The 14,334-nt window shown below is 46.2% G+C and overlaps 1 protein-coding gene across 1 annotated transcript in view; it reads left to right on the forward strand.

Annotated features, from left to right (window-relative positions):
* Positions 1-14,334, forward strand: part of LOC111954320 (neurexin-3b-like) — a 457,756-nt gene that overhangs the window by 124,676 nt on the left and 318,746 nt on the right. The window contains exons 9-10 of the mRNA XM_070435771.1: positions 8,676-8,924; positions 9,397-9,592. Of these exons, the coding sequence (XP_070291872.1) occupies positions 8,676-8,924; positions 9,397-9,592 (445 nt within the window). The remainder of the gene's footprint in view (positions 1-8,675; positions 8,925-9,396; positions 9,593-14,334) is intronic.

Raw genomic sequence — 14,334 nt, forward strand, 5'->3', positions numbered from 1 at the left:
CGCCCCAGCCCATTACCACCAGTGCCTACACCACGCACCAGGCTTCCGGCGCGTCTCCAGAGCCCTGTTCCTCCTCCACGCACTAGCCCCTGGTGCGTGTCTCCAGCCCATTACCACCAGTGCCTACACCACGCACCAGGCTTCCTGTGCGTCTCCAGAGCCCTGGCCCTCCTCCACGCACTAGCCCTGTGGTGCGTGTCTCCAGCCTATTGACCAGCCAGAGCCGTCAGCCAGCCATGACCAGCCAGAGCCGTCAGCCAGCCATGACCAGCCAGGGCCGTCAGCCAGCCATGACCAGCCAGAGCCGTCAGCCAGCCATGACCAGCCAGAGCCGTCAGCCAGCCATGACCAGCCAGAGCCGTCAGCCAGCCATGACCAGCCAGAGCCAGCCGGCCAGGATCCGCCAGAGCCAGCCCAGTCCGGAGCGGTCCCTCAGTCCGGGGCTGCCCCTCAGTCCAGCGGGACCCATGTCTAGGGTCCCAGTCCAAGGTCGGTGGCGAGGGTCGCCACCTGTGAGGAGGCCACAGAAGCGGACAAAGTCAAGGGTGAAGTGGGGTCCACGTCAGCGCCAGAGCCGCCGCCGCGGACAGATGCCCACCCAGACCCTCCCCTATAGGTTTAGGTGGTGCGGTCGCAGTCCGCACCTTGGGGGGGGGGGGGGGGTACTGTCATGTTCTGACCCTAGTTATTGTGTTAATTGTTTGTTTTAGTGCGGTCAGGACGTGAGTTGGGTGGGCATTCTATGTTGGGTTCATGTTAACTAGCCTGATATGGTTCTCAATCAGGGYCAGGTGTTTTACGTTTCCTCTGATTGAGAACCATATTTAGGTAGGCTGTTCACACTGTTTGTTGGTGGGTGATTGTTGCTGTGTCTGTGTTTGTGCACCACCTTGTGCACCTTGTTTAGTCTGTTCGTGCGTTCTTCGTGTTTATGTTAGTTCGCATGTTCAGGTCTGTTGACGTCGTTTGTTGTTTTGTAGTTTGTCTTGTATTTTTCGTATTCGTTATTATAATTAAAATTCATTATGTCTACATACCTCGCTGCGTGTTGGTCCGATCCATGCTCCTCCTCGTCTGAGGAGGAGAACGACTTCGACAACCGTTACAGTTTAACACTTTTTAGGGGGTTACTACACGAGTCCATATGTGTTATTTAATAGTTTTGATGTCTTCACTATTATTCTGCAATGTAGAAAATAGTACAAATAAAGAACAACCATGAATGAGTAGGTGTTCTAAAACTGTAGTGTAACTTCTGAGGGATTGGACGCAAAAGCACCTCCACCAATCACCCTACACCACTGCACACACACACGTCATTAGAGCGTTGGGACAGTAATCCAAAGGTCCCCGAGCTGACAAGGTAAAATTCTGTAGTTCTGCCCTTGAGCAAGGCAGTTAACCCACTGTTCCCCGGGAACCGAAGACGTGGATGTCGATTATGTCAGCCCCCCTGCACCTCTCTGATTCAGAGGGGTTGGGTTAAATGCGGAAGACACATTTCAGTTGAATGCATTCAGTTGTACAACTGACGAGGAATCCCTCTTTCCCTTTACTATGACTACTAGCGTAACCATGTCAGCAAATGACTGCTGTCTGAACACACCCAAATTTGATTTGGTCACTTGTAACTTGCTGTTTGGGCAGTCAGTATTCCAAAATGGATTTGAAAAACCAAACTGATTTGAGCATTAAAGTCTGCAGTGTGAAGAAGGCTTTAGTGTGCTGATCTAAAAGACTAAACTGATTCTAGATCCGCAGTTCTATACTCTGAGATGCTTATTGTCCCAGAACATTATCAAATCAAATCAAAAATGTATGTTGGTCACATACGTGTGTTTTGCAGATGTTGTTGCAGGTGTAGTGAAATGCTTGTGTGCTTTGAACCCAAGGGACATTGGGTGCATTTAGACAGGCAGCCCAATTCGTATCTTTTTGACCAATCAGATCTGAAAAAGATCTGATGTGAAGACCAATTAGTGAACAAAAGATCAGAACTGGGCTGCCTGTGTAAAACCAGGCATAGAAGTTTCACAGTGTGAATTGGCACCTGATGATTTCTCAGGTGAGTTTGTTGAAATCAGAGGAACAGGTGCCGTGTGCATTTCTGATAGTAGCAAAGGTTGAGTTCTTGCCCGAATAGCTGCATAAGTGTTGCGCTGCATCAACCAATGGTTGTGTGCCACATCATCGACTTTGCAGTTGGGCATCAGATCGCTATATCATATGTGGTTAGCTGATATGTTAAATACGTATCTGGGAGTTGTAAGACTTGGCGTCTGCAATGTAGTCAGGGAGGAACTTAACCAAAGCCTTTCCATTCTTGACTTTCTGAGGGTAGGTCTTTGCCACAGACTGCTGATACGATTCACAAAAACATGATTCTCCATTGAGAATGACTGAGGGGCCTGTGATTAATCTGGGGTCAGGAAACTAGGTCTAAGACCCTGTTCCTCATAAGACCCCGGGGTGGACTGGTCATCTAGCATTTCGGACAAATGCTAGATGGACTGGTCCATTTTTTGCCCAGTGAGCCTGTCTAACTTCAGTTTTTTGTGCAAAATTATAATTATCTGGCTAATAATGGGGTTCTCAAGGAAAAAAATTGGCAGGTTTGGGGACCTTAAGGGAAAAAAAAGATCTGGTGTGTTAGAAATGCCAGGGTCAATTCCTGGTCCCAGTCCGCCCCTTAATCTGTTTACAGAGTGGTTACCTCTACAGCATTATAATGAATCACCATGTGACTGGGGGAGTGAAGAGTCATAGGATATGTCCCAAATGCTACCCTATTTCCTATTTAGTGCACTACTTTTGACCAGGGCCCAGGGAATATAGTGCCATTTGGGACGCAGGCACAGCATGGTGCATTCTACTGCATGCCAACCCTGGCTTGACTGACTGCAGGGTACGACCCTTACAACCATGCCCACCCTGCCTTGGCTCTGTATGGACCCATAAACTCTGCTTGATAACACATTGCCATTCTCTCTCTCTCTCTCTCTCTCTCTCTCTCTCTCTCTCTCTCTCTCTCTCTCTCTCTCTCTCTCTCTCTCTCTCTCTCTCTCTCTCTCTCTCTCTCTCTCTCTCTCTCTCTCTCTCTCTCTCTCTCTCCCTCCCTATTGCTTTAATTGCCTCTTTCTTCCTCGCTGTCTGTCTGTCTGTCAAGCCCTCCTCCGTTCCTTCCTCCTCCCGCCCTCTCCTGCTCTGTACACAGCTGATGAGCGATGATTCAGTTAATTTGGGCCCACTGGCTGGATGGTTGGATCACGCTTCATCAGTGTCTTTCTCTTCCACTGCTTTTCTAATGTCAGGCCAGAGCTGTAACAGAGGATTAAGGAGGGATAGAGTGGGTCAAGAGAAGGGGGGTTAGACTCATCCCTGCCCAGCTTCTCTCTCTCTCTCTCTCTCTCTCTCTCTTTTTTCTTTGAAGAGTAAACCCACAGAGTACAGCTAAGCTCCACCGCTCCACAGAGAAAGAGCTGATCGATAGCAATGAATCCCACCCTCCCTTCTGCCATCCCTTTCTCCCTCCTTTCCGCCCTCCCTCTCTCGCTGGCTGGGAATAAAAGAGGATGCTACGGTATTGTCCTCCTGTCTTCTCTACTTCCTCTGCACTCCTCCACCCCCCTAGGCATAGGGACGATAGCGTCATGCCTCCATCCCCCTTGTGCTCAGCCATGTGGGCCAGCAGTCACGTGACGTAAGCCAGTGATCAGAGGCGGTAGCGGTGGAGGCCATGCCTCCTGGCGTCCACAGGGCACCAGTGCCAAGACAGGCAGGCTAGGGCTCCAAGAAAGCATCTTGTATTGCAGCTCAACTCTCTTGAGCCTGCTATACTGTCACACAGTTTGTGGAAGGAGGAAGTGAAAGAGAGGCAGGGACGGAGGGATGGAAGGGATTAGGGAGAGGGAGGGAGAGGGAGGGAGGGAGAGACCAACATTTGGCATTTCGGATGAACATACTGCCCTCGTCATCCTAAAAGGCATCATCAGCCATGTTGTATTTTCACCAAAGCAGGCTTTTTTTAATCAAACAGTCTCTGCTCATTTCTGTTTTGTAATACGAACCACACACAGCACAAATCCTACAGTATATTTTCTCAGAGGCACAGACACAGCTAAATGCTTCATGAGATGCTCCTCTGGACTCTGACCTCTGACCCCTGAGGGTATACCCAGCAAGCTTTGCCATAGAGAGACACACACGTATGTGGCCTCTCTGTCTCTCTGTAAAGCTAGCCCCACACATCCATAATACATACATGGCTTTGTGCCCTGTCTTTGTGTGGGGGGCTGGGATGAATCTGGGCTCGGGAAACAGGCCTAAGACCATGTGGCCTTTGCTTTTCTAAAGCCAGTATATCTTACTGTACTGTAACGCTGTGACATCCCTACATCCTCCACCTAGATGAGCTAGTGTTACAATAACCTCACAAATTCATCTTAATTACACCCCTATTCACCCACACAACGACAATCAATTTCATCACCCCCACCCAGGAATAAGAATAATGATTTCCAATAATGCTTATTATATCACATTTTATCTGGATCATACACCTCCTTTCAAATCCCTAATCCCTGCTGTCATCCAATTTCAAATCATATTTACGCACAGGCTCATTGTACCATCGATCTAGCTCTGTTTTGTTTTCATTACTCTCACCGCTCTCTGGAGAGATGGGATTGAGTCCTCTAGCTAGCTTAAACACAGTGTGTGTTTACTTCTTTAAATGTAGCTGCGGGGACTGGCCTGTGTCTTTATTCCTTCCTCTTATGAATACTAAGTCAAAATCATCGGAAGGAGAGAGGGAGGGGAGGTATGTAAAGAGGGAGGCAGTGAGGCAGGCAGAGGAAGGCAGGGAGGCAAGTAGAGAGAGAGGCAGGCAGGTAGAGAGTAGAAGAGGACAGGAGGGAGGGGGAGAGAGATAGAGGCAGCCACGGAGGGAGGAAGGGAGAGATGGAGTGAGAGAGGCAGGCAGACAAAGAGACAGGCAGCCGGTGTGAACGGGGAAAGAAGGGGCAGAGAGGACTTGCACTGATCTATAGTAGATTAGTCTGTGTCTCTGCTCCCGACATTGATCAATATGTCATCTCACGGAGGAGGAGGATAGAGGTGGAGAGAGAAGGAGGAAATGTAAGAGGAGAGGTGGAGGAGAGAGATGGAGAGAGAAGGGGGAAAAGGAGGAGGAGAGAGGAGGAGAGCTGGAGGAGGAGGGAGACAAGGACGAGGAGAGAGGAGGAAAAGGGGCCAAAGGAGGAGGAGGAGAGCTGGAGAAGGAGGAGAGATGGAGGAGCAGAGATGGAGAATCAGACACGTTAAAGGCTGTGGTTGCATTGTGAATGGCCCCAGTGTGGCTAGGGGACAGCAGGGACGGCCTATGGATAGCATAATAAAGCTGAGATCACAACAAAGGCAGCTAGAGGAGAGATGAGGGGTGCGGGGAGGCCAATCTCTCTTTTCTAACATCATTTCCATTAGGTTATTGACCAGCAGAGCAGAATGGAGCGTCCAGCCAGTCATAACCAGATGTATCTATCCAGCCTTATTATTATTGTACAGAAGGGTTGATTGTGTTGGATTAGTGCGTCCTTGAATAACGGGGCAAGGAATGGTGGTGTTAAAGGCCACTTCTCACTGTCAAACTAAGCCGGAGGGTCAGCGCCATGTATTCATGGGATGCCAAGGGAAGCCAGGCTTCCCCCCAATAAAATTGTCCAAGAAAAAAAATAAACAAAATAATGTATCTGTGTTTCATAAATGTCCTTCAATTCGCAAGAGGCTGAATGTATCTCACTGGAGAAAGCATCCGAGCGAAAGAAACGGCGCCCCTCTGTCTCGGTATGTGTAGCCTAGCTATCTGATGCTGTCTGGTCTAAAAGAGTATGACATTGTTGCCGCCCATAGCATTGAATGCAAGAGAAGCCAGCGAGCATTTCGCCTCCCTTGTTCATTTTTTCAATTTTTTTTATAATAGCCAATCAGTATTGAGCTAAACTGAGTGAATTTGGATTTGGCTTCACACCGATCACATAACACCTGATGCCAAACCTCACTGACAGAAAAACATTGAATTGTTGCATCTCGTTGTGTCATTGTCCTCCGGTGGCTAGCTAGATAGCTAAAATCGACCCTTTCCTAAATTAGCCATGGGTGGAGATCGGGATTTAGACTTGCGGTTTTACTTAATTCTCTGTACTGGCTAATGATTATAATGGCGATTGTGATCCAACCATTAATTTATACATTGTTGTGCCCCTAGCCTGAGAGGATGGAAGTTCAACATGTAGCTAGATGTAGAAGGCTAATGTTAACTAGCTGGCTAATCGTTGCCCATGAAAGGAAGTTATGCTTTTTATGGTTACTACATGATTCCATATGTGTTATTTCATAGTTTTGATGTCTTCACTATTATTCTACAATGTAGAAAATAGTAAAAAAATAAAGAAAAACCCTTGAATGAGTAGGTGTTCTAAAACTTTTGACCGGTAGTGTATACCAAACAAAAACCATTGATTTCAATGTTAAACAAACCATATGTACAATGACTACTTTAAACAATTTCCACTGAACATTTTACAAAAACACATTTACAGGACGAACTGTGCAGATACAAAGTCTGGTAACAGAATAAAACTGGGGGAGATTTTACCGTAATTCTGTTACAAAACTTCTGCATCTGCACAGTTTTTCCAGTAAATGTTTATGTTTTATTTACTGTGAAAATGATTCAGAGAAGGCAGTCATTGTACATAGAATTGTATGTTAAACTTTGAATGCAATGGTTTTTGTTGGCATACTTTTTAAAGTGAGTCTCAGCGTAAATCCGTTTCCGTGGAATTGCCCCTAGGTAGACTGTGTTTAGTGTTGGTTACAGATGTTGTTTTACACAAACACCACCTTGTCCAAAAGCTCCCTAGTGACATACAGTGGCCTAGTGTACATGGACACTAATCCTCTCCTCTTTCCCTCCCTCTTTTTCTCTACTCCCCTCTTTCTCCCCCTTTTCCCATTTTTTCCCTAATCTAATTATCTCTCTATCTCTGCCTCTAATTCTTTGTTGCTACTCTCTCTCTCACTATCTTTCTCTATCTTTCTATCTATCTATCTATCTCCCTCCCTCCCTCCCTTCCAGTCTCTGGGCCCCTGTGTTGATCTACTGTCAAATCTTCCAGGATTATCTGTAATCCTGGAGCTGCAGAATCTGTTTGCTGACAGCTGTGCTCTCAAATATTACTACTACTGTTTGCCATGCACACACTGCCCTATATACCAGAACCAGAGCGAGATAGAGGGAAGGAGAGAGAGGGAAGGAAGGAAGGAGAGAGGAGAGGAGAGGGAGGCAGAGACAGTGTGAGAGAGGGAGAAAGAGAGAGAGAGAGAGAGAGAGGGAGGAAGGGGGGGGGGAGGGAGGAGAGAGAGAGAGAGAGTGAATGATTGATGTGAGTATAGAGAGAGAGAGAGAGAGAGAGAGAGAGAGAGAGAGAGAGAGAGAGAGGGGGAAGGAGATAGGAAAGAGAGGGGGAAGGAGATAGGAGAGAGAGAGTGAGAGGGAAGGATTTAGGAGAGAAAGAGAGAGACAGAGGGAAGGAGATAGGAGATAGGAGAGAGAGAGAAAGAGAGATACTCTTATTCTTCCTTAGCAGAGAAAAAAAAGAGAACCTTCAATTTTCCGCCTGAATGGATTTTAATTGACAATTCTGCCTCTCTTTTTTTCTGTCATTTGTGTTGTATTTGACTGTACTGCTGGTGCGGCGTTCTTCTCTCAGTGTGCATTAAATGCTGGGGTGGGTTATGCATGAATAAATAGATGGTGGTATATACAGGGGCATTGATATCCCTGAGGAATCAGTCTGCGTCCCAAATGGCACCTACTGTAATTGCCTACGTACTGCACTACTTTTGAACCGGGCCCATAGGGCGCTTATGGCCAAAAGTAGTGCACTATGTATGGAACAGGGACCACTTGGGACCAGGCACAGTCTTAGAGCACCAGTGCTTTGCAAGTAATCCAAGGATCTTGTCATACAGATGTAGGATCTTAATTTGACTGATATTGTCACAGCAAAATTATCTTGCCGCAATGGAATTTGAATGTTTAGTTCATTATGTTGCTTATTGGTCATTCGGCTATTAGCTGGCCAAAAGTAGTGCAATACTGTTGATATAACCATGTGTTAGTGTGGGCTTTCAGTGAATTTATGTAAATCTCAAAGCTCTTTTGCATATCCTGCGGTGCAGGCAAGTGTTCAATCATATTGTTAGCATGTGATCTTTCTGCATGTGGACAGATTACAGTAAAAATGGGAAATGAAAATGGATATTGGATTCATGTGTTTAAAATACGACCAACATATTATATAAAACCCCATATTATACAAAAACCCATTTCATAGAAAACCCATATAATATTCCATATAAACTACATTTGACATTGGAATAGAATAGAAATCTCGAAAAAAAATGATGAGTACATTATAAGATGATACGTTTCCTTCTTTCTTTTTTCCATCTCTCCTCTTATTGAGTTTATTGTTCCTGTCTGCTACTCCTTGAATCTTCAAAAGAGGACCAACATATTACACAACAGTTAAAAAAACAACATATAACTTTTTTCCATATATGGACCTAGAATATTGGCCCTAATGTTCTCTCTTCTCCTCCACTCCCTCCAGGTGGTCTACAAGAATAACGATATCCGTCTGGAGCTCTCCCGTCTAGCCCGCATCGTAGACCCCAAGATGAAGCTCCAGGGTGACGTGGTGTTTAAGTGTGAGAACGTGGCCACCCTGGACCCTATCAACTTCGAGAGCCCTGACTCCTACCTCAGCCTCCCCAAGTGGAACACCAAGAGAATGGGTTCTATCTCCTTCGACTTCCGGACCTCAGAGCCCAACGGACTCATCCTGTTCACCCACGGCAAGGTAACCTAACTAATGAAATACCCCGATGAAGGTCTGATGAAGACCCACATGTTGGTTTAATGATCCATTAAATGTTTGTGAGATTAAATTACCAGTGTGCTGGTGTTCTGCTTCTAGTAAGTGTAGAACTGTAAAAGAAAGGCACACGCTCATATTTCCCTGCTGTGGATTTATCCGACCAAAGTTTCGGCTAAAGAGACTTGATGTAGAGCTTTAGAAACTGGGTGGTTCGAGCCTTTAATGCTGATTGGCTGACAGTGAAAACAAATGTTTTGTCATACCCGTGGTATACGGTCTGATATACCACGGGTATGACAAAACGTATTTTTACTGCTCCAATTAGGTTCTTAACCAGTTTATAATAGTAATAAGGCACCGCGGGGGTTTGTGATATATTGGTCATATACCACACCCCCTCTGGGCTTATTGCTTCCCGTTAGTCAGAAGACTCAGTACCTCACCTAATTTCCAGGCCCAGGACCGGCGTGACGCAGCAGGGAAGAAGAACAACAAAGTAGACTTCTTTGCTGTAGAGCTGCTGGATGGAGGGCTGTATCTGCTGCTGGACATGGGCTCAGGCACTATCAAGGTCAAAGCCACCCAGAACAAGGTCAATGATGGAGCCTGGCACCACGTGGACATACAGCAAGGGACCCTCGGACGCTTCAGCCGTGCACCGGATCGAGACGCGCCGGTGCGGCGACGCGCAGCCGAGGAGGCAGGCAGGAGCGAGAGCGCAACGGCAACAGGCAGGACCAGGAGCGACGCGCAAGGCTCGGTCACGGCCGCGCCTGTTGCGGCGGCTGACCGTCATTACCCGCCACACCCGTCCGCCACCTGTCCCCCGCCGCTCACGTCATCACGAGTCACCCTGCACCCCGCCAGTCCCAAACCTTCCACCAGCTGACCCTTTGACGTCGCGCGTCATCTCCTCCCATGCGCACTTCTGGCACCATTCTCGGGCCGCCCCGGTCTTTGCGTTTTGGGCTCACTCCAACCCTCACTAACGAGCTCAGTCCTCTAATGGCCTGGCTCCAGCGCGCTCTATGTGTCCCTCTCACACCACTCTGCACATCATCACCTGCAATCGGCAATCGAAACATCACACTCAACACACTCTCTCAATCAAACACGTCATCGCTCTCTTTAACAACTCATCCTCACTGTGCTCGATCAATCTCTGACGAAAAGTTCCAACAAGGCCTGAACTGCGACGTGGACCTATGGTCCAGCCTCTTGCCTCGGCAACCTGTTTGCTTGTTGTGGATCGTTAGATACGTCTGTGGATGTTCGGTTGTTTTGTCGGCACTGTGCGCTTGTTCGTCGGATGCTCCTGACCTACGCTTGCTGGTCGTTGCGTTTGCTCTGTCCGAATGCCTTCCGGCTAGTTCTCGCTCGCGATGCTTTGACCTACCGTCTGCGGCACTCGTTGGTAGTTCTTGTCGGACTCCGTTGGCTTCGTTCGTCGATCGTCGCCGTACGTCCTGTCGGCATCGTTGCTAGTTCTGCTGGATGTCTCGGCCTAGCTCTGCTGGATCGTTGATAGCCCTTTCGGCATCGTCTGATCAGCTCTGCTCGGACATTGCTGTCAGTGCTGGTGCTTGGTGTCTTCTGTCGGCTGTTCCGACTCAGTCTGTCGGCATCCGTCTGGCTAGTCCTGTCGGATCCGTTGCGCTCAGTTGTCCGGTCGTTGCACTCAGTCTGTCCGGATGTCTGCGTGAGTCTCGCTCGCGCCATCGTCCTGGCTCACGTCTGTGTATGTCTTGTTCCAGTCTCGTCGGATCGCTTGCGCAGTTCCGTGGCGAGTTCGATCAGTCTGCGCATCGCTTCGCACCATAATCCTTCGTCGGATGTCTCGATAGTTGTGCGACTCGCCTTGGTTGCTGGGGTCTTGCTTGTCGTCTTCCGGATTGTTGCTTAGTTGATAGTTGTGGATGTTGGAGTTGTGGATGTTGATAGTTGTTGGATGTTGGTATTGTGGATGTTGTTGTAGTGTTGTGGATGTTGATAGTTGTGGATGTTGATAGTTGTGGAATGTTGTATGATTGTGTGATGGATGTTGAATAGTTGTGGGATGTTGGTAGTTGTGGATGTTGATAGTTGTGGATGTTGATAGTTGTGGATGTTGGTAGTTGTGGATGTTGGTAGTTGTGGATGTTGGTAGTTTGTGGATGTTGTTCCAAAGCCTAACAACAAAATGGGCAGCACTTCCTAAGGTGATGGTTCATTCAAACACTCTCGCATATTAGAGATTATGCATACGCTGAGTGTACAAAACTTAAGAACACTGTTTCTTTTCATGGCATAGACTGATGTCACTTGTTAAATCCACTTAAATCAGTGTAGATGAAGTGGGAGACACGATAAGAAGGATTTTTACGCCTTAGACAATTGAGACATGGATTCAGAGGGTGAATGGGAAAGAGAAAATATTTAAGTGCCTTTAAATGGGGTATGGCAGTAGGTGCCAGGCACACCGGTTTGTGTCAAGAACTGCAAAGCTGCTGGGTTTTTCCCGCTCAACAGTTTCCCGTGAGTATCAAGAATGGTCCACCACCCAAAGGACATCCAAGCCAACTTGACACAACTGTGGGAAGCATTGGAGTCAACATGGGCCAGCATCGCTGTGGAAGGCTTTCGACACCTTGTAGAGTCCATGCCCTGACAAATTGAGGCTGTTCTGAGGGTTTAAGGGGGGTGCAACTCAATATTAGGAAGGTGTTCCTAATGTTTGGGACACTCAGTGCATATGCTTATTCATATGCATATTCCTATATATGAGCACAATATATATATTCAAAACTGAATTAAAATAATGATTTGGCCGTTATACAATACATAGACTACCGCATATTACGCAGAAAAATGTGTATTTTAAATTATTTAAAATGTCTCTGATACATAATAATCCCAAATTAATCACTAGGTAGCTGCAGGAACAGGGTTGGAGAACCCATGGTATGTAGAGTTCGGACCTGCAAACCGGGCTAATATATCCTCAAAACACCGGCCTTGAGGGCATTATCACTTTTATACAGCGGATTACCAACAGGGCCGGTGTTGTGCCGAATATCTCCCCCCTGCCGGAAAATCCCCACCCCCCCATCCCTAGATTTGTGTCGGGACTATATCCTGTGGAAGGATGAAAATGTATGACTAATGAAAATGAAATATGTCTATCATTATTTGAATATGTTGGTAACCCGTTGTATAAAAGTGATGCTGCCCTCAAAGCCAGTGTTTGGAGGAGATATTGGCACGGTTTAGTCTCGGACCTAACAACACCCATACCAATATATCATCCAAACACCGGCTTCTCTGGCATTATCACTAAATAATCATTAAATAATGCACACTCTTCAAGCCCTTCAAGTTAATCAGAAACTAGTATTCAACAATGCCATGGTATAATTAAGCAATAACGCATGGGGGGGTGTGATATATGGCAAATATACCACGGCTAATGACTGTTCTTAAGCACGACGCAACGCTGACTGCTTGGATTGGCCATATACCACAAATCACAGAAGTTTGCTATTATATTGCTATTATAAACTGGTTACAAACATAATTGGAACAGTAAAAATAAATGTTTTGTCATACCCTCTGGTATACAGTCTGATATACCACAGCTTTCAGGCAATCAGCATTCAGGGCTTGGACCACCCAGTTTATAATGTAAAATAGTGGCAAAATGACTTACAAGCATATCTTGTCTGCCAAATGAACAGGCCTACATCCTTTCTGGCATGGCGCATAGCCAGATAACATACAGTAGGCCAATTCCTATTCTGTTCTTCTGAAATACATTTTCTTCATATCATAATGCTTCTTTAGACCTGCCTAAAATAAATCATGGATTTATTGTGATGGTGTATATTAAATAGATTTATTAGACTTGTTTAAATGTAGATGTTCCAAAGGTGTGAATCAGCAGCTTGTATGTGGCTTGTAGAGTATGTGTTGGGGCCAGGAGATGCTAAACATGTTGATGTTAATTAACGGTCAATTACCATGAGACCGGGGGGGAGGACAAGGAGGGGGGAGAGGGAAGATGATGGTGGCGGAGGAGAATGGTGATGATCGTTATAAAACCCCTCAGAATATACATCAAAGACATCATACTGTTGCACGATTTGCAGAACTATTTCTACCTTGTCCACAACCTGTACCCCCCCCCGCACATTGACTCGGAACCGGTACTTTAGTTTATTTAGAAAATATTTTCTTGAACTGCATTGTTGGTTAATGGCTCGTAAGTAAGCGTTTCATGGTAAGGGCTACACCTGTTGTATTCGGCGCATGTGACAAATACAATTTGATCTGATCTCGAGGATGAGGCGATAAGACGTGTATCATGAGGATGATAAAGCAAAACCTTTTAAATCCTATTTCCTGATTCTATTTCCTCCACAGCTTATTTATCCTTTGTGTCCGCTGACCTGAAAAAGGTTGGACAAACAGAACAGAACAGAGAAGAGAGGAGCTTTAGAGAGGAAGATTATATTTGGCGCGAGAAAGAGAAAGTTTGTCGTTGCCTTGAGCTCCATAACAGAATGGATTTCACTACATTAAAAGGAAAGAGGAAAGCGAGAGAGAGAGAGACTGACAGAGCGAAAGAGAGAGAGAGAGACTGACAGAGAGAAAGAGAGAGAGAGAGAGCGATGAAAGGAAATATATAGAGAAACAGAGGCAGAGAGAGTGCTAGAGTGAGAAATAGCAGAGACAGACAGAGAGAGAGGGAAAGAGAGAAGAAAGAGATAGAGAGAAGCAGAGATAGAGAGCGAGAGTGTGAGAAGAAGGGAGGAGAGCGGTAGTAGTACTTCTGTTATTTGATGTCCTGTGTCTGTGTTATATATCAGGTTAGAGCAGCCAATTTAGCCCTGTGTCAACACATTCTACTTTGATGAATCACTACCTAGCACCAATAAAAAGAAGGGAAAGAAGGAAGGATTGGGAGAAGAGGAGGATTTTCTGAGGGAAGAGAGAGAAATTAGACAGATATATGGATATGGGCTGAGTGGTGGTATTAGCTTGATGTTAGAGAACTGTTTCGTGGGACTTCACATGATGGGATTTAAATCTCTTAGTTAGACATCGAGGACAGTTAGTAGTTCACTGAGGTGTTTGAAGAACAAAATGAAGTGAATGACTTGAACCATAAACCTGATTTATCCACACTCTCCTCTGACCAATGGCAAGCAACAAGGACTCTTGATCGTAGCCTAAGGCTAACATACTGGCCTTGTGAACCAGGCTTCAAGACTCTTCTATAATGTGTCATCAGACACACAACTCTTGAGACTACTAGTCTAAGAATCTAAAGCTACTCAATATTAGAATCGCTTAGACCCTAACACTAACCTTCCCTTCCTCTTTCTCTCTTCCTTTCCTCACTCCATCTTCCTCC

Source organism: Salvelinus sp. IW2-2015, linkage group LG28, assembly GCF_002910315.2.
Source record: "Salvelinus sp. IW2-2015 linkage group LG28, ASM291031v2, whole genome shotgun sequence".
In the NCBI taxonomy this organism is placed as follows: Eukaryota; Metazoa; Chordata; class Actinopteri; order Salmoniformes; family Salmonidae; genus Salvelinus; species Salvelinus sp. IW2-2015.